The sequence below is a fragment of the Neolamprologus multifasciatus genome, chromosome 1 (assembly GCF_963576455.1).
Source record: "Neolamprologus multifasciatus chromosome 1, fNeoMul1.2, whole genome shotgun sequence".
Lineage (NCBI taxonomy): Eukaryota > Metazoa > Chordata > Actinopteri > Cichliformes > Cichlidae > Neolamprologus > Neolamprologus multifasciatus.
Window position 1 is genome coordinate 18,502,236 of NC_140439.1, and position 21,475 is coordinate 18,523,710.

The window sequence follows — 21,475 nt, forward strand, 5'->3', positions numbered from 1 at the left end:
GCCTCCATCTCATCGTATCCTTAGCATCCTCCTCTGTCACACCAACCCTCTGCATGCCCTCCTTCACTACATCCATGAGTCTTCCCTGTGGTCTTCCTCTATTCCTCCTGCCTGGCAGCTCCATATTCAACTGTCCAGTATATCCATCTCAGCCTTGCCTCTCTAACTTTGTCTCCAAACCGCTCACCCTCTGATGTACTTATTTTTAATCCTCTCCTTAGGTCCTGTGGGTCTTCATTCAGCTCGGCCCACTCCAAATCTGCCTCCTATCACTTTATCAGTGCCAATGTCTCCAAACCATACATCACAGCAGGTCTCACTACAATCTGATAAAACTTTCCCTTTCACTCTTGCAGCTATCCTTCCGTCACAAATCACCCTGAAACTTGAATCCACCTACTCCACCCTGCCTGCTCTCTCTTTTTCATCTCTCTTGTGCACTATCCATTTCTTTGGATGGTTGACCACAGGTATTTAAACTTTATGAATGAAAATTAGTCTTTGTCTGTTCTCAGACATGTTCAAAAACTGGAGCATTATTGATGATGGCATGCGTCTTTCAATTATCCAGTGCAGCAGTCAGTATAGCCAGAACCATATCTTAGCAGGATGGAAAACACCCTTTAATTCCCCTGGATGCCCATTTTGCAGTCCACAATGGCTCATTAACATTTACATGTAATTGTATTAGTGGCGCAAATAAAATCCTCCTGCCAAGAAATCCCCCCCACTCCTCCACAGCAAAGCAGTAAAGAAATGTGAAATTCAGAGGAAAAGCCCATGCTGTCACATAGCCTCCTTTGCGAACAGAAAAGCAGACATAAAGTTCTAATCAGTATTCACTGTGCCGCCCAACTCAGTTGTGCAAACAACCATTAAATTGATGAGATTCATGTTGTTGTTGGGAGGGATGGAATGCCAAACTGTGATGGTCTACAAAACTACATTTATGAGCAGCATCCCAAGTGAATCCAGCCCACTGTACATTTTACAAATAGCCTTTATGTGCAACTGAACCATCAATAAATCAGCACTGCTTCAATCATCGGTGCAAATAGCATTCATAAGACAAACACCAAATGATTGGCAGCTTCTGCTAATGTGTGCATATGTACAAGACAGGACTCACTTATCCAATCACCCTCAAGTCTGAACTAAAATTGGGAGACATCCGCGACTTTTCTATAAAGTATCTTCAGCTAGAAGCAACATATCACTCAACTGTCTTCAGCGATAATTACCTTTATCAGGCTGTGATGAATGCTCATCAGATTAACACATAATGGCACGCACATAAAATAAAATGTAAAAGCATTTCAAGTAGTCTCTCTGTGATGTCAAGCTCCATATTTATGTTACTAGATTAGTTCTAGTTTTAATTTATCTAATATTGCTCCATGCAGATCTTCTGATTGGCTGCCACACAGAAGGTTTGCACATTAGTTGCATTTTCTGTGCTCAGACAGGGGCATTTATCTTAGATTACCATATTGAGAATATCTGCTATATCTGACATTATAAAGAGACAACAGCAGAAAAAGTTGGGATCTCAATATTTAACACCCTGGATTTGAGATACGAGAATTTGTCACAGAACCACCAAAAAAAACTTGTGAGACATTTCACTATTTCGTGAACTTGCTGACAGCAACAACTATCAAAAAACTTGGGATTGGGAAACAAAAGGCTAAAAAAATCAAACTCAGGCAGCACTGCATTAAAAACAGGCCTGATTCTGTCATGGAAAACACTGCACGGGCTCAGGAAGACTTCCATAAATCTCTGTCTGTTAACACAGTTCAATGTGCCATCCACAAATGGAGGTTAAAGCTCTATGATGCAAAGAAGAAGCCATCTGTGAATATGATCCAGAAATATCACCATCCTCTGGGCCAAGGCTCATTTAAAATGGACTGAGGCAAAGTGGAAAACTGTTTTGTAGTCCGCTGAATCCAAATTTGAAATTCATTTACAATACATGGACTCCAAGTCCTCCAGAGCAAAGAGGAGAGGCTCCATCAGGCTTGTTATCAGCGCTCGGTTTTAGAGCAACGTGGTGTTTTTTTTTTCCAGGAAAACCCTTAAATTTTTTATCAAGACAATGCAAAACATGTACTCCAGCTATAAGAACAGCAAGGCTTTGTAGTAGAAGAGTCCAGAATGAAATGGCCTGCTTTCACTCCAGACATTTCATCAACTGAAACATTTGAAGCATAATGAAATGAAAAATACTACAAAGAAGAACCAGGACTATTGAACAACTAGAATCTTATATCAGACAAAAATGGGACAACATTCCTCTCCTAAAAATCCAGACACTGGTCACCTACACAGATGGAAACGTGGCCCTGTCCAAACCTTGTTGATGTGTTGTTGACATCAAATTAAAAATGAGCTAATACTGAAATATTAAAATGTCAGAGCTTAAACATTTGACATTTTTTTCTGTGTTGTATTGTGAATAAAATCTAGACTTATGAGATTTTTTAATTATTTTCTTATGTTTTATTTTTATTTACTTACCTAGCATTTTGACTGTTTTAGGTTGGCTTTGTATTTATGACTGAAAATGAGAGAATACATAAGAATATAGGTAATTGCAATACTACTTGTGTACAAGCATAGTCTTTAAACACTGGCCTTTTTAAGAAAAGCTTTGGATCCACCTAAATAAACTCTGCTAAAATCGCACCATTATTAATGTGAAAATGGCTTCTTTTAGTGAACCAAACACCGAGCTCTCAAAAAACCCAACTGGATTGCTTTACGGTAGGAAAAAGAGCCCAGAATAAATTCTAAGCAAGTAAAAAGAAAAGTAACTGAGAAAGGTTATTGTGAGAAATTCTGTTTGCAAAATGTCAAAGCACACTGCCGCTGAAAACACATCAGCACAGCATCTTTTTGTGTATACTTGTATTTGTGTGTAGATGACCTCCCTGAACAGTCTTGTAACTCTTCAGTTAACATAATCTTTTGGCTCCACATTGTGCAAAACACATCTCTCTTCAAATTCACTGTTGTCCCGGTCTAGTCTAAGGTCATTCTGAAGTGGTGCACAGAGAACATTTCTTTGAATAAGAGAGAACAAAATGACCGAATTATCTCAGTGAGCCTGGGAGTCATCTCCATCTGCACTTAACTGTTTTTTTGTTTTTTGTGTGTGTGTGTGTGTGTGTTTTCAATTTCATCAAGCCACTACACTGCCTGACCCACTTTTGTGCTACAAATGAGCTACATATATACAGTGAATGTACCAGCGCTCATGCACACCGTGGAGCAGGTGGGTATCAGCATGCTGCCCACAGGAGACTATCCCTGTTCTCCTTTTACCATCTGACTTTTAGAGGGTGGAGGGGCTCTGCGTGTGTTCGAATCTATCAGCGTGCATGTACAGCATGTGTGCATTAATCAAGATCCGTAAGAGGCAGAGAGATGAGGAGGGGGACATCTCAAGGTAACGCGGGGGAGGGGTGACACTCCTGTTATTCTCTAGGTGGTAATGACAAACATGTCACCTGTAACTCATCTCCTTCTTATCACCACAAATCTCTTTAAATCACATCCAGTGGCAAGGGTCTGTTGTATATGGCCAGAATATACTGTGCAGGGGCTTACATTCATGTCCTCTCATGTTCTGTTTTTCTCTTATAGCCTTGACTTCAGTGAACAGCGTACAGCAGACAGTTTTAGTCGTAAAATGAAACAGGTTCTGAATTCGTTTGAAATGTAACCTTTTGTCATTCATGTGATTTTCTTTATCGGTATTTATTATTTTTTGCTTATTTATACTTAGAGGGCAATCTATACACGTACCTCTGGACCAAGAAGTAATGCACCTTCATGCTTTTTTCCAAACTCTATAAACATTAAATGAAAATACCCTGTGATGTCTTCTTCTAATGCCCATAAGAACAGATGATGTAAAAGACCAAATTAAGAAAGTAAAGGAATTTAAACACTGATATTTTTTTAATATATACATGCTTATAAAAATAAAGTATCCTGTTGTTGCTTTGCTGGTACATCGGTTTGTTACTGGGGCATTGCCAAGCTTATCATGTATTACAGCATCTAAAAGGAAACTAAAACCTAAAGGTATGAGTAATACAAAACATTTTAGTAACTGAGAATGAAAATGAAAATGCAACAACTCACTGGAACAATATTTTTCCTTTTAGAACTCATTAAAATAAAAGAAAAACATACAGGAAATAAGTCAAATTTGTCAGCATAATCGTCATGAGGAGGCTTTGGCTTAAGTTTATTAACCCCGGGGTGTCGGCATGATTATTATTAAATTTTTCCTCATAAAATAATGTGTTTTCATGTAAGTTAGATCAACAAAGAAACAATAAAAGCTTAAAACCAAAGAGTAAAATTTGTATTTTGCCCAATTTCTTTTTGCGTTTAGCCCAACAAAGGCAAATCTCCTGGGGTTGCACCTTAAAATCTTAGAGAAACGGTGCAAATATGGTCTTTTTTTACTGCTTGGGAACATGTACACACCTTTTTGGCTATTAAGAAGGTACACACAGTTACCTTGAGGTCTAATAATTAACCCTAAAGGGGTACATTTATATAGACTGTGGACTTGCCCTATTTCTAGTGTAAGTGTATTTATGTAAAAACAAACTAAGCCTTCTTCTTGAACAAGTGAATGAAACCATGTAAACACAGTTACTTTGGGCTATATAACTAAATCAGTGTAGCCTGATAATGTGTGGCTCATCTCTTTAGTTTTTCTGTTGTTCTGTGCAATAAATTACTTTGAAGATGAGGCCCTTAAGGCAGGTCTCATTCGGTTCAGGGATTAAATATAAATATAACACAACAGCAATACTCTTCAGCTCACCTGCTCTTGGGGCCATCTCTGCCTGTCATCAGGGGAGCGTGGATGCGTCTTGTGGCCCCGCTGGAGATCAGGGTTGTTGTGGTGCATGGAGGGGAGGTTGAGGGACTTGGGCCTACTGTCGTGTCGGTGGTGAGGTGGAGGGTAAGGTGCTGCGTCGGGCTTGGAGTGAGGGTAGTCACTTGGTGCGGGGTCCTGTGCCAGCTCTTCCGGGCTTTGGTCTGTGCCACTGCTGAGACTCCCCATGCTCATACTCATCTTAATCTCAGCAACGATTTGATCAATGTCCTCCTCAGCTTCCTCCCCTGTTTCCCCCTCAACCACCAGCACTTTACGGCTTCGGTAGGGAGAGACTCGCACCGAGTTCCCGTTGTCTTCAGGGGCGTAGCAGTCTCCGGTGTAGGCCCTTCCATTTCTCTCCTCCTCCTCGCCTTCCTCTTCTTCATCCTCGTTAGGGCAGTAGTCTTCGCTCTCCGCCTCCTCTTCTTCTCTGTCAGCCCTTCGGGTGTGTGCGGCATCCTGCGTGGCAGGCTGGTGGTGGTGATGATGGTGGTGGTGATGGTCCAGGATGGGCTCCGGTCGTCCGTTGTATATCTGCTCATCGGGATCTTGCTCCACCACCTCACAGCGGACCTCTCCCTCTCCCTCACCCCACTCCTCCACTCGGTGCCTCTCACGACCCGCCCACTGCTCCTGCCTGGCCTGGCACTCCTCCCTCCACTCCTCTCGCGGCTCCTCATCTCCCTGTCTCCACTCTTTCCTCACCTCTTCCTCCTCTTCTCTCCACTCTTCCCTCACCTCTTCCTCCTCTTCTCTCCACTCTTCCCTCGCTGCCCCTTCCCCCTCCTCATCTTCCACCCATTCTTCGTCTCTTGCTTGCCCCTCCCCCTCTTCGGTCCAGCCCTCCACAGCTTCCTGGCATTCATCAGTGTGGGACCCGCCGAGCTGCATGGTGCTGGTGCAGTCCCCCCGGCTGTGGCTGTGGTTGCAGTCTCCCTGGTTGTTGCAGTCCATGCCCTCCAGGTAGCTGTCATCCTCTGGGCAGTAGCGGATGTAGTAAGTAACACCTTCATCCTCCTCTGCCAACCCTGAAGAAGTTTTATAATCACATTAAGTTGTGCTCCTTATATTTGGAGCTTCTTCACTAATGTAAGTCTATAAGTTGTATGCATACTTTAGCTTACTGATGTCTAAATCGCAAACAGTTACTAAGCATGAGCAGGCTCAATTTCTAATTAAAGGACAAACTTTGGTAGCTACAAAATGTTATTTATGGGTTTTCCTTTGATTTGTAGAACCAATAAAAAAATCAGTACTGCAAATATTTTGCCAATTAGCAGAATTAATAATAATAGATATTAAAATATTATAAAAATATTATAAAAATAAAAGGTAAAACAGAAAAGTTGACCATGTACACATTTACCGTCATCATAGTCATCATCATCTGAGGTGTTGTTTATATAATCAGAGCTGGAATCATCATCCAGGCTGTCGGCTCCACCGTGGAAGTCCCCCTGGTTAGGGTCATCTCGGTCGTGGTTATGTTCCGGAGTGGATGGTGTTGCTGGACGCTGATCCTGAAGTTCTGCGTCTGGTTCATGGTTGCTGTACCGCTTCACTTCCTCCTCCTGATCTGCATCTGCTTCTGGATGACTGCGCCCCATGTCTTGAGACTTGGGAGAAGAATATTGTGCCTTGCAGGAGTGAGGGAGAGGTTTCGGCTCATGCGATTCTTTGGGGTAGCGGTGTGGGCGTTGCCGCGCCGCTACTGCTTTCAGATCACGTGACTCCGTAGCGTGAGTGGTAGGACAGGAGGCGGGACCTGGGGCAGCCATACTATTTCCTCCGCTGGTCCCTGGCCTCTTCCTTTGAGCCATGGTTGGCGGCTTACAGGCCATGCATTGTTGTGGGTTTTACCCTGTGTGACAGAGGAAAAACAGGGGAAAGACTTCAGAATGGCATAAAATTCAGATGCATTACATGATTGTTCACATGTAGAGTTTTCTGCAGTAATGGAAGAAAATAATAAAGGCCAAAGCTGGTATAATTATAAGGTTTTAGGACAAATCCATGTGTGATTTATAGAAATGTGATAACACATTTCTATAAACAGATTCCCTTTATCAAACAGACCCATGTGCAAACAAACACATTCTGGGACTCCAATATATTCTTGTAATTAAATAAGACATGGTTTATTTACAGTGTACAGTCTAAAGAACACTTTGGTGCTTACTTCAAATTTCAAACTCCAAATTCACAACAGTAGTTTTGACATGTTGCTCAGGCTGTTTTAAACACAAAGAACAGAGCCTTTCTGGGCATACCGCCTGCACATAAACCTAATGGGACACTGCCAGACAAAGAATCAATAGTTAAATCAAGGTCATCTCCACATAGGTGCTGAACATGTGCACAGATACCAGTGCAGATGATCAGTCAATCAAGACACTTATTGATCCTTCTGAAGCTTACTCGCCGGGAATACTCAATGTGGGGACACAGTAAAAGCTGCTCCTATGCAAGATCTGTTTACGCAGGGCAGACAGAGAAACAACAAATTGTCTCTGTTCTCTAAAAGAATGATGAAAGATTTTTGCTCGCATATGAATGACCATTTTTCCCTTTGGAATCGTAAATGAAAATGAGAAATCAAGAGGAATTACTGAAAAAGGCATTAGTGTGTCAGTGTCATGCTGTTTCTTAGAGCAACGGTCCAAGTTTGTGATGTATTTTTCACTTTAGGGCCTTTGTATTCAAAGAATGTAAGCCCTCTTCTTCATGATTTATAGATGGTTAACAGAAGTTGTGAAAAAGGTTCTTGGTAAGGAGGTTTCTTTGAAGCCGGTATTTGGTGGCACTTTTTGTACTTTCAGCTGCGAAGATCAAACAGTAGATGTCACTTTTCTGAAAATAGTTATTAATGAGACACCATTACTAAAACCCACTGCTGTAAACATTACATATGCCACTCTCTAAAATACAAAAAGACTGAATAAAAGGACTATGAAAAGACTGAATAACCAAAATATGCATGCGCTGTCTTAGACAATCCAGTCAAAGAAAAAGAGGCTAGTTTGCACAGATTATATTTAAGAACTAAGAACAACCAAACACAACTGTAACAAGCGAAGAACAAACACATAGCTCCAAAACAAGAATATAGTATGATATAAATGCACAAACAAATCACAAGGGCCCTATGAAGATATAATTGCTGCACTGAATCCCAACATCCAACTGAAAAAGTTCAGCTCTTGTGTACTTTTCTGTTAGATGCATCCTTTGTGCACTGCCATCCATTTTGCCACCACCCTTACTCTATTGTGCCATCCAGCTGCCATAAACAACTTCCCTCAGAGGGCTGCTGCTACGACTTTCCCTCATTCTCACTCGCCATAATAACATTTTTCCATCACCAGCGATTAAACTGGTTAATTAGCTCTGCACAACCTGGCACAAAACACAGGCAGGAAAGCACACAGAAACACACACAAGAGATTGTTCAAGGGAGTCAGATTAAATGTGCACACAAAGATATGTACATATGTACCGGGCTCCAATGACATTGCTAACATGAAGGTTTTTGCTCACCGAGTTTCTGCAAGTGCAGAGACATGGACACACCTGATGAAACACAGCAACACTATCACCTAATGAGGCGTCACTGTACATGACATGACACGTCGAAAGATTTTCCTTCTGTTCTATTGGCAGTGATTTCTATTAAAACCTTCACCTGTTCAACGTATTCTAAACCATGTATTGTTCATATCTCTTACCTGGTATCCTGAGGTTGGTGTCTGCTGTACAATAGCACTACGATCTGTTGTAACAACAGTCCTCCCTCCGCCTCTGCTCCTCGCTCCTCCCATCCCCCACCAGCTGCTCCACAGCATGCACCTCTGTGACTCCACCCTCCCTCTTTCTTCACATTGTAACCCAGCATCATCCTGTTGGAGCTCAGCCACGCCTCATACAAATCCCCAGAGCTGGGGGGAAGGATCGGTAACTATGGGTAACTGCATCCCCTGGGGGCTGATACCCTCTGACCTCCTCTTGGCTTCCTAGATTCACAAAAAAAAAGTCACCTGTTCCTCATGTGGTGTTGCCTGACTGATGCAGCAACTGCATTCACATCACATTTTTTGATTATTTACACCCCAGTGCCAATACAATTGCCATGTAATTTTGGAAATCCGGTAAGTCCCAAGCCAGGTGGCTTTTCCCAAATCAGCTTTGTGTGGCATGTATTTGGGATTTGACTGTGTTTATTCACTTTGCATGAATTTGTACTTGAATGATAATGCCATAATAACAACACTCACAAGGGATGTGTCTCACCTGTTTTGTAATTTTAGAATAAATCACGGCACACAATCCATCTGTGCTTTTACACGGGTAAAAAGTCAGTTGGCGCTTACTTTTTTCTTTTGGTTTGTTTATGTTTTGGTTATCTACTAATCCACCCACATTTCCCACTTTTATAAGCACAAACATCCATCCATCTATTATCTTAAGAGCTTTTCCAATTTAGGGTCGCAGGAGACCTGGAGTCTATACCAGCTGTGAGTGGGTGAGAGGCAGGGTACAGCCTGGGACTAACACAGACACCAAACAGTCTCATATAAACACCTACGGCTAATCACATAAAACTAAGATACATGACTTTAAACTGTGTGAGAAAACCTTTGGAGTTTTGAAAAAATGCAAACATACATAGAAACGCTCCAGCTCACCAAAAGGTTTGCACCCAGAACATTCTCTCTGCCCAAGACACTAACACAACAGTAATTTCTGTACTGAAATGTGGTGCACTCCTAACAAGAAAAACAGCAGCTATGTTTCATTATGGTACCAACCAAAAAAACCAAGCTCTGCAGGAAACAGAAGCAGACTCCGGCTATAAGACATGAGGCATCAGCAGGAAGAATGGGAACAGTGTGGGATCCTGAAATTCAATATGCCTACGTGTGATGCAAGCATTCTGTCAGTGATAAGCCAAATATCCAAATGTAGGCCATCAAAATTCTGTGAACTGAGCTACAGCAGCTTGTATTAGAGTGAAATGAGAAAAACTCAGAAAGCTATAACTAGCATTATTATGACTGAAATGCCTTAGCAGGAAACAGCAGCTGTCAAACAGCTAACTAGACATAAGCTGTTAAAACAATCCTCCAACAGAGTAAAATATCAAACATTTTTAACCAGATAAAGGCACATTGTCAGCTGCATGCTGCATTTTGTGTTTTCCCCTTGAGTGTGTGTGGTTACCTCTATCAAGTTTAGCGTCATTGCTGATTAAAGGATAATGTAGTTTTGAAAATATCGGGCTCTCATGCTCTAGGCCAGGAGTTGGCAGTCAGATGTGATCAGGCTATGTCTGGGCACGCAGGTAGCTCTTGTCAGCTCAAGACAGCGGCTGCTGATGCTGAACTGTCAAAGGAAGCACTCAGTAAGGAAGGGGGCAGGGTCCTGTCTCACCGTCTCATTGTATCAGTGACGTCCGTTCAGTGCAGGTTTTTTCAGTGTTTTTCATCTCGACTTTCTCCATTCCTCTTTGACAGTCATAATAAGACAAGCGCCAGTTGCTATTATTTTTCAGACACATTCTCGAGATGAGATTACCTACATTCAAAGTGGCATGAAAATCACGAAGGAGTTTAACTTCTTTACTTCTCTGCAGCGATACTTTCAGGAGGTAAATTCAGACTAGTGACTAATACTTTTCTGCAAGCGCTGAATGTATGCGATTATACTCTGTCAGCTCGCCCTCAGGGGTAGTCTTTGCAGTTTGTGAAACTTTAAATGGGAAGTGTAGCTCAAAGTTAGCTGTTAAGTTTGGGGCAATGTACAGGAATGCAGTCAGCCTTTTTTCATAAGAGCTGAAAATGTTTTGGATTGACTCACTGTGAATTAATTCTCTCTTTGGTCTTCTTCGATTTTCTACTTCGATGAGCTGCAAAGAAGTTGCTGCTACACAGCTTGTATGCATGATTGCACGGTGCTTTGTGTTAGCCCTTCAGAGAAACGCTGTGACTGTGTCTGACCTCTAAATTGCACATGTCCGCCTATTTGAACTGGAAAGACTTTAACTATATTAGTCTCTCCTGGACAAGCTGTTTTCTGTGTCTTTTACTTAATGCATGCAGGGAAATGTTCCAGCCCCACGGGAATAGAATATCTGAATAGAAATGCAATAGATAAGAAAACAAATGAGTGCCTGGTGCACAAAGAAATCAAAATCCAGCTGGCTCCATCACTGTACACTTATTTATCCACACCTGCACGCTCACCAAGTATCGGTCTCCCACACAAACGTTTGAAATACAGGCACTGACTCAAGCTGCAACCTTCAGCTCTAAAAGAGGCTCGACACACACATATAAGCACACACAGGCAGCAGTAACAGCAGCATATGAGCCGACCTGCCTGCAGTATCCCATTTGTTTGTTCTCTGCTGCACTTGGGGCCACTTGTCTTCACAGACAGACCTATTCAGGTCTGTTTGAATAACTACTTCAGCTACAGTAAGACAAAGCCTTAAATTATCCTGGGACACTCCCCTTGTACATGTATGTCTTAAAGTGTGTACATATGTGTGGATGTGCAAAGCTGAGGAGCAGACAGAGGGCAAGGGAAGCAGATGGCTTGGTCATAGTGTGAGATTTGGGAATGCTAATGTCTCTCTGTTCTGAATTTCAAGTTATGACCTCTGATCACACCACTGAATTAGACAACCAGGCTTCACCGTGGAAGAAGAAATAGAAAACAGATAAGGCAGGGACAGAAAGACAAAGACTGAAGGTTATCGACCGAGTTGTTACACAGCTATTCAAATCATCTTTAAATGTTATAAGACAGAAATTAATCTCCACTGATGCTATTAGGATAGGAATGATTAGGTGGTGGAAAAGTAATGATCACTGAGTTATTTAACTGAGATTGCACCAATGGAGGTTCCATTCATCCATCCACTTTTCTCCATTTATGCTTTTCAGCGTTGTGGGAGCACATCTCGGCTGTCATAAGGTGGAAAGTGGGATAAACCCTGGAAAGGTGGGCAATTCTCATTTATAAACATTCAGCTAAATGGTGTGATGAAGGTGTAAAACTACAAAACTATGTTTCAATGTTTGTTTTCTTACCTAACTCTTAACATTTCCAGTGAAACTCAATTTCAACTCTTAATAATGTTATTATTTTCTGATTTCTCCAGTTCTTCCCAGTGTAGCCTCTCCCTGTTCCCGTCTCCATCATGTTGTTTAGTTAGTTAGCCTCAGTGTGGATATTTATTCCTTGGTCACTTCCTGTTCCACTACTTTTATCTTTATTTTTCTTGCACCTTGTTCCAGGTTCACTTCGTCCTTTTCCCCCTTTGTTTTGATCATGTGCTTTGCTCCTATTACCCCGTTGTTTATATAGTCTTTTCTTTCCCAGACATCAGTTTTTGGATCTGGTTGTTTCTTGTATTTTTTTCCCAATGTGATTCGTTAAGTTGTCTTTTGGATTCTTGTTTTGTGCTTTTTTCACATTTTAAAGGTTCTCTTTTTTATTATTCTCTTTTCTTGTGTCCTGCAAAAAGATCAAGTTTCTTGATAGGGGTTAACTTGATTAAAGTGACAATCTTCCACATTCAATCCATTACACACTTCTAGATCGTAACATGTTTTGCACTGAATTTTTATCGAGCTTTATTTAATCAGGAAGTGAAACTCAAGATCAAGAGCCTCTTTTGTGAGAGCATCCTGGTCCCTGATAGGCTGCATTAATACCGCATGTTTTTCAATGTGTGAAAAACCGGAGCTCCAAGAGAAAGCCCACACAAGCACAGGGAGGAAATTTGATTATTTTTGTTAGTGGATGGAAATTAACTTGAAATGTGTCATTGTTTAACATGTTTGCTGCCGATCAGCTGCTTATTTACCACAAGTATCATCATTTAAGAGCAAATGGGTACTTTTTCTGACCTCTATGGAGTAAAAGTCGAGCAGTGGGAGTGGAGAAATTAGCTTACTGAAAGGCTGGAGCATTGCAGTCTCTCATTTTACAAGCTAATTTCAAAACTGAGGCAAACTACCAACAACAAGCCACTGCATGTCAAGTGCTGTTGACATGCAGTTAAACAAGTAAACACAATTAGCATTAGCTAGATCACTGACATTTCAAAGTCACACTAACACTAACACTAAAGATTTGTTTACCCTGAAGCTCATTCTTTTGATCTTTGCACAAAAATATGCGTTCTGGAGAATATTCATGCATGAAACCAACATTTCCGCTGGATCACAACTGAACCACAGCACCCATTATAGCCAGAGAAGCTGAAACTCTCATGTCCACTTTTGTTTCTCGGGTGTCTTTCATCATGGTGTTTGCTTGCTAGCTACATAAGACGGGTCATCAACAAATCATCATTCGGTTTGTGACATACACTCACAGGTCACTTTATTATATAAACCTGTTGAACACCTTGTTATCAAAATTATCTAACCAGCCAATGAACAGGCAGCAACCCAAATGAATTTAGGCATGTTGATATGGTCAAAATGACCATCTGAAGGGGGAGGAAATCTGAAACTGAGCATCAGAATGGAGAAGAAAGGTTATTGATGATTCTCTATAAACCCATTTATAGAGAATCATTCAAAAAAGTGAAGACATCTAATGAATGGCAGTTTTATGGCTTAAAATCAAACTGTTTATATCACAAACAACCGTCAAATCATTCTGTAAATGTAACTGTTTTCTATTTAGCTCTAAATAGGTGATAACAAAAAGGAAAATGAAAACCACAGTAAACAGGTAAATGTGATTTGTTTTGAAAATAAAAAGAATTTTTATTAATAATAATGCTGTTTTTTTTTCACGTGGTTGTTATAAAAATTCCATTTTGCTGCATCTCAGCATTATTAACTCTTTTGTTTTGGCACAGTTCAGACAGATAAAGCCCAGGATAAACTTTAATCAGTGTACCTACTTGCTAATGTGCTATTCTTCTTCAGACAACCAGCTGTGCTAAATTGTTGGACACATTTTGATGAACCAAGGAGTGTAATTCAAGCATGATAGAGATTCACCAAGCATGTAAATACCCAGTCGTCCATGAAATAAGCAGGGCTGCCATTCATCCTTCATCTTTATTAGGGCCAGCGCCAATCACATGATCTTGTAAACATTTAACGGTGTGGCATTAACCTGACCTTACAGCGCTTCTACACCATTACACACATGCTGATAAATTGTGTAATAACATCACTGTGCTGAGTTATGCGGCTTGTAAATAAAGAAATACTATCAGAGAGAGACAGAGGAAGAAAATGAGTTTCTTCTGAGCTGTCTCATTAAGATTCAACATTTGTTCTCCTCATGGTCTCCTACTCACTTCAGGATGACAACAAGAGAGAATATGTGGAAGACAGGAAGGAAGAAAGAGAGGCTTGGTGAGCAGCAGGAATGGCACAGGACCACAGAACGCATCGCTCGCTCCCCCGCCATCCTGCCTGCCAATGTCCATTTTGCCACTTCAAGCACAACACCAGAGACACACCCTCCTCCTTCACCCTTGACTGTTACCATGGCAACTCTTTGTTTTCCAGCTCAGTCTCTTGAGGACGACTGCCTAAGCCAATCATCAAATAAACCTTAGTTCAGAATAAACACACCCGTTTGCATGATTCAAACAATCCATTTGTGCGTTACCACCTTTTATAGCAGGGTGAAAAATGTGAGACTTTTGGTGTAGAGATTAAATTTCCCCTCTGCAAAAATGAATCCTCAAAGAATCCACTAGATGGGTGTTTTGCTTTCTGGGTGGATCAGAGGACGATATTTAGTAGCTACAAGGACACAAGTAACACGGCTCAGTTGAGATTCACAGTGGTGTTGAGTTACATAAGCAAGCATATTCTGTATATAAAACATGGACGCAGCTTATAGGGCTGAAAGGTGAAACCAATGTGGAACTGCCTTAAACCTGTATTCTTTCTAATAGGCAGCATGGGGCATCTCCTCAGCCTTGAATCAGACCAACAGTTGGATAGAAATCTAAGAAAAATGGCCCTTGGCTAATTTGTTCTGTAAACTTTGTTTCCTGATGGCTTTATGTGTTCGCTAGCTCGTTTGAGGTTTAATTATGGGACTCCATTAGCCAAACATCACAGTGGCTACGTCACTTTTTTATACTGATTTATAGCCATATATCTAAAAGGTTACTGCCACCAAATAAACAACTTAAGAAGAAACTATCCAATCTGAAGCTAAATAAAACCAAAGAAATGCACACCAGGTGTGGTTCTTCAGCTTTATTGATGCTTTCTGGTTTTGAATAAAACTGTTGTACAATCAGTTTGCAGGGACTGACACTTTTTCATGCTCCTTTGGGATGAAAAACCAAATTTCTCAGTGATGACTCTTCCACTAATCCCATCACCAGGGCAACGTTTCCATTTGTCCTGAGTTGTGGAGGTAAAATACTAAACATTCCCAACAAGCTCAACCACACTTGTGTTCGGTGCTTACTGGCAAATGTTGGCATTATAACACACTAAACCCAGATGGCAAGAATCATGTCTACTTTAATTACACCTGCTAAACATCAGCATGATTGCACTAAAACAGTGTGCATGTTTACCTTTACAGCAAAGACCAAATAAAGCCTGACAGAGCCACTACCCTAGTATTTTGACTGGTATCTTACTGAGTTGCTGTATGCTTCACTGGGAACAAAGGTGTGTTAAAGGGTGTTGTTGTGCCAGTCTAGCTGCTAACCTGCTTAGGAAAGGCTGTTAGCTACCCAACATTATTGTTACATAATGTTTGTTCACTTTACCTGGTGAGGGCTCAAATTAAATCACACAAATGCCCCTTTTCAGTTTTCTCCCCCAAGTTTTTCAACCACTTAATAAAGTTTAATTTCATCTATTGTATGAATATCAGATTACTGAAGTGTTACTCATGTGTAACACTATGAGTTGTTGCCTGTTGCGCCGATCTGCAGGCAACAGCTTTGTGTCCTATTGCTTCCTCTTATTGTTTTAATAAGAGTTTGTTCTGAACAAGGAATTTGATTGGAGTATAACATGAGTTATTGTCTATCTAGCTTAGATTGCAACATAATTTTTACTGCAAAGATAATATATTTTCCCAAATCACAGTGAGAACTCATAAATGTTTGTCAGGGCAAAGGGCAGGAAAGAATAAAAAATATTTAGGTATGCTCATATGCTGGAGCCAATGGGAAGTAGCCCCGTCTCTGGACAACATATTTGTTCTTTACGAAATTATTTTAATCCTCAGTAGGGACAGACATGTATCTTCTAGGGGTGCAACGATACACAAAATTCACGGTTCGGTTCGGTTCGGTTCGATACTTTGGTGTCACGGTTCGACAAAAAATGTTCATGCCTTTGTCATTTATTAAAACTATAAATATATATTTTAACTCAAAAGTACAGTTTTTAAATTTAATCTTGCTGAAACAACAAAATAATAAAAAAAAATCTATCTGATCGAGAAATCACTCATCTTTGGAAAAGAGAGTTTATTACAGAGAAATGGCTCTTTCCAAAATAAAAGCTATACTACACGCTTCTTCTGGGCAATATTCTCAGCAGCATATTAACCTCTTAAGCCCCAAGCCTAACTGATCTCCTGCCTTTTGCCCCCGTATCAGGGGGCGTTGGGGCTTAAGAGGTTAAACATATCAGGTCCCCATAATGAGAATCATGTGCTAACGGCTGTCTAAATGACTCGGGTAAAGTTTGTAGCATGCGTGCTTGTTGTTTTTGTCTGCTTCCACTTGTCTTTGCACTAGGATGATGTCGGAGTAAATGTGCAGTCATATTCGTTGTGTTCCCACTAGTGCTGTCAGCGTTAATCTCGTTAAAATTACATTAACGCCATAACGTGGCAAAGCTCCGTTAACGAGTTACCGCGGATTGCCCCGTGTGTGGAGCTGGACAGCGTCAACACGTTAACGAGCTAACTGCGCTAACGCACTAGTTCCCACCAATTGAGCATTGCGTGGCACATCCGACATACTGTTTTACTTTTGTCCATGACGCGCTTACCATCCATACTTCACAAGAAAACTAAGATAGTTCCAGACGCCAGATCTGAATGAGGGTGGGGGAGGTTCAATTTCGGGTAGCGTTGAGGCAGTAGCCATGTTGCAATGAGCTTCTGTCTTGCTAGCTTGCGCTGCGCTCAGTGGATCTGCGCTTGACAGTGCAGCCTAGGCGGAGTAGCCGAACGCAGATCCACTGAGCGCTCAACACAGACAGCATCGTCAGAAGAAAAGTTTTGTATTGTTCGATACATATGCGTACCGAACCGAAAGCACTGTATCGAACGGTTCAATATCGATACGAGTATCGTTGCACCCCTAATATCTTCCCCTCTTATTTTGTTGGTGCTGCACCTTGAAAGAATCTATACAACAGTTGTCAGTTCCAAATCGACCTTGACAGTCAAAGATGACATGAAGGATACTGCAGAAGAAATATTGGTTACTCAGTAGGCTTATACAGGCCCACTATGCTTTCTGAATCAAAAACATCCTCTTTCTGTCTTTTTTTCACAAAGAGCATCCTGCTCATATAAAATTAGCCGAACTGGACAAATTAGAGAAGAGCAAAAATGAAGGCAATACCGTAAGGCAAACAACGTGGGCTTTGAACTTCTTTCAGACTTTACTAAAAAAAATGTGAAAAATAAACTTTCATTTCTTTAAGAAGGCCTCACAGAATACTGAATATTTGAGGGAGTTTTGCAGATCCATGTGGACAACAAAAGGGGAGCACCAGCAGCTACGGAGGGTTTAAACTGCTGTGTGAATGAGCCTCAGGTTAACTGTTCATGGGATTTAATGCAGGGCTCAGAATTTATTTCAACAGATAATGTCTTCAAAGGTGTTGTAAAAGCCATTGGAAGGGGAGGAAAAAGTGGAAAGAACACAGTTTCAACTAAAAAGCAGCACATCTTAGCATATTCGGATAATAAAAGAAGTGTGCTAATACGAATCTCGATACTGATTAATTTGCCATAAAACGTGACAAGAATTTTATAATGGATTTCACTGTGGCATTAACAAAGGAAACAAGAGCCACTGGAGAGAGACGGGGAGAAAAAGATTCTTGAGGAATGAAAAAAATCCCCTTGGCTTGACAGTATTTCTGAAAAAACTAAATTCCAGCCCCTCTATCTGCAGCCCTGGGAGGGGTAACAGCTTCAACAGGGGGGTTCTGTTTCCTCGGGGGTAACCAGCAGTCAGATGACTTACCTACCTTACACCAAAATCTGAGAGTCACTGCTGAAATATAAACAAAAATTATAAACTAAAAAACTTTGTCTGAAAGCTCAATAAAAGTTTAGTTTATACAATGAATTAAAAGCAACAGAGCTCTCAGATTAACCTCTTATCTCTTCTAAGTCTCACATAGTATTGAAGTAACTACTGACAAGCTCTCATTTTACTGGTTACACATCAAATGGAAAAACACACTCAGTAAATGTAGTTGACACAAAGTAGCTGCCTCTGGTAACGTGGAGGTCTAAACAAACTAAGTTAGTGTGCAGAAAACATTCTTGTATTGGCAGCGATCCACTTCCAGCCTACTTGCAGAACGTTTTGTGCCAGCTGAGCTAAATAAATGACCGTCCTGCGGCTTTGTGCCTACAACTAATTCAAAGCCACTCTGATATTCAGTGCTCAGGATTCCCTCTTATGTAATGTTGCTTCATTATAGCGTGGTCAAGCCACAACAACAGATGGGAGATATGCTTGTTTTGTGCAGGAAGGCTGTCATTAAACAACCACAGGAATTAGTGTGCTTATGCAATATTTTGGCTTTTAAATAAAGTATAACTTCAAAACAAATTCTGAAAATTAAAAAAAATGATAATAAATGCAGCTTCTCACATATGCTGTGCACATTTTAGTGCGCAGTTGCATGCCGTCTGTTGTCTTTGATTTGTTCAAAAACATTTGAATTATGATTCAAAACGATGCAGCATTTCTGATCTTTATGTCTTTGAGTCGACAAACTGCCTTTTTGAAACTTGTTCCGTGTCATTACTACACGTAAATACAACCAGAGCAAGTGATCATCATGACGGTTTACTCACAGTGAGTACATCTATGATCTGGCCAGGTGGGTCGTAGGGCTACACTGGCCTACATTTTAAGAAAGAAGATGAAACACTGTTTCATAAAGATTGCCTGGCGACAAGCCCAGCTTGCAGAGAGCTAAACACAGCTAAATGGCCCCAGAGGGAGACAGATACTGGGGCAATTTCACAGGGTTTAATTGAAGCTGCCAACTGGGTTTGGTTACTGATGAGAAGGAATGAGTTGAGAGAGATGAACTTGGTGGAAAACAGGAAAAGCAGCCCTGACATCCCATCAGCTCCCATTCATGGTCGGGACTGCCACCGTGCACCCACATCACTGGCAGGGAAAATATTTTGACTTGGATGCAATGAGAAATTCTCCACGCTGCTCTTTCCCTAACAGGCTGAAAGCTGACAGCAAAATATATGGGGTTCAATGTAGCTGCACATGGGGATGTTGCTAATTAAAATATATGGCTGTTTGCCGTCTTGGCTGATTAAATTCGTTAATATTTTGTCCAGAAATGAGTAGAAAGAAAAAAAGAGAAAGGCGAAAGTGATCTTTTTTTCCTTTATAAATTGGGAAAAATATAATTGGAATTTAATTGATAAATTAGGATTTTACCCTTTTGATTTCTATATAAGTATGTATTATAATTACACAGTTAAATAATAAATACTAACATTAATTTGAGGAGGAGTAGGTCATTTTTATTGCTTAGACTTTGGCTATGGACGTTATTAGGAGTCTGCCACACACTGACCTGCCATTCCTCTTGTGTTATCTCTGAATTGCTCCCAAGCCGGCACAATGCTCCACCTGATCCCTCAGTCAGAGGTTTTTCACAGTCCTCCTTGATGTTGACCCCTCTTCTCGGCCCTCTAATCCTCATTCTTTGTCAACTTCTAATCAACAGCGGCTGTTCTTCAGCAGTGTTCACTCTCTTAACTTCTGTCAGGTCTTTTCAAATCGCAACGCCGGCCACGGCTGGAAGACTGCTGAGCCAGGTAACCTTTTGTTAATTAGCAGCAGTAATGGACATTTGACAGTGTCCTCATAATTGGATTTAAGCTGGACAATACACCACAGCATCAACTCTATCCACCAAGAGACAGCTCGAATATCAGACCACAGCAAAAACAGAGTGTACTTCTGCTCCCACAAAGCTGTCTCGCACATTGACAGAATCCTGAGGAAAATGCTAATAATATTCATAGGATTCAGTGATGGCCATTGTATTCAGTGACAGTGCAGAAAAGAGCAAGCAATATTGGGCAGGGTAATATCCCCTTATCTTGTTGAGAGACAGACAGAGCTGAGACAGAGCTGAGACAGACTGAGCGGTAACGGCCAGGCCCGCTAATACAGTTTGGAGTCAGGCACATGAAATAACTTCTGGCTTCGGTCAATCACAATCACCTTCGGGGAAAACAGGAGAGAAATATTCATTCCATCAACCCTAGCCTGCCTTTCTCACCTTTTTCCCCACATCTATGCATAGTTAGATGGCAATGTCTCGAAAACAACACGTCTAAGTGTTGACTAAAATTAACTGTAAATTGAGGGCAAGCTTTCCAAAGGGTCAGTGTTTGCCAGTGGGTGTGTGTATTGGGGGGGGGGGGGTGCTTTAATGTTTTTCATTTCTTTGTTTTGCACTAATTCTATTTGCAAGCCCAGCCTGCCTGCCTGCACATCCTGAAAAGCACCATGCGAGCACGCTGCTAAGCTTTGTGTGGGTTTTTGTTTGCTTCGAGTATCACTGGGCCAGCCGATAGGCCGAGGATTAATCACTGAGACAGCGCCTGCTCGGCCACGCAGAGGAGCTGCAGCACTCCCGAAAGAACAAAAGACAGTCAGATGACACACAGAGAGGCTTGGTTTTCATAATCAGTGCAGCCCCGTGTTGCTCTGACATTTTATTTATCTGTGTGTGCACACGTGTGTGTGACCTGCCACTTGACACAGTAGTTTGGTGCATCTGACTGCCTGTCGTACTGCGTGTGTATGCGCGCCTGTTCGTTATGTGTGAAACTGTCACATCAATCCTCTTGAAGCAGTGGAGGTTTCAGCGGGGGGTCACACCTCTCAGCATCTTTTATGCTTTACTGTACCAAAGGGAAACACACAGAGTCAGGCTGGAAGATTGAAATCTGGCCACCTCCGCTCCACTTAGACACAAACTATATTTTCTGTATTCCCCAGCAACTGCTTTTATTTTACAAACTTTACCAATTTCTATTCACACGTGTTGCACAATCTACAACGTACTTTGCTTTTTAGAAACTTACAGCACATCTGCGAGTCCCTTCATATCAGCTATAAAGCTATGCTAATAAGGTTAGGGTATCTTTTCGAATGTGGAAGTTTGGAGAAAACAAGGAGACGATAATTACAGCAGCAAGCGCAGGAGGCAGGCCCGCTATGTAATAATGTATGATTCAAAGCTATTTTAAGACTGTGAATTGCTAAACCTAGATTTCTTTGGGGAAATCTCACTCACATCGCTCAGT

At 41.3% G+C, this 21,475-nt stretch overlaps 1 protein-coding gene across 3 annotated transcripts in view; it reads right to left on the minus strand.

Annotated features, from left to right (window-relative positions):
* The window catches only part of apba2b (amyloid beta (A4) precursor protein-binding, family A, member 2b), a 72,980-nt gene that overhangs the window by 25,097 nt on the left and 26,408 nt on the right, over window positions 1-21,475 (minus strand). For 2 of the 3 annotated variants that reach the window (XM_085180000.1, XM_085181549.1), the window contains exons 2-3: window positions 6,276-6,770; window positions 4,853-5,937 (exon numbers count right to left, since the gene is read on the minus strand). In XM_085180000.1, coding sequence (XP_085036126.1) covers window positions 4,853-5,937; window positions 6,276-6,750 — 1,560 coding nt within the window. In that variant the 5' untranslated portion in view covers window positions 6,751-6,770. Of the gene's footprint in view, window positions 1-4,852; window positions 5,938-6,275; window positions 6,771-8,634; window positions 19,497-21,475 lie in introns of those variants that run through there. The other variant, XM_085180791.1, reaches the window with a different exon arrangement.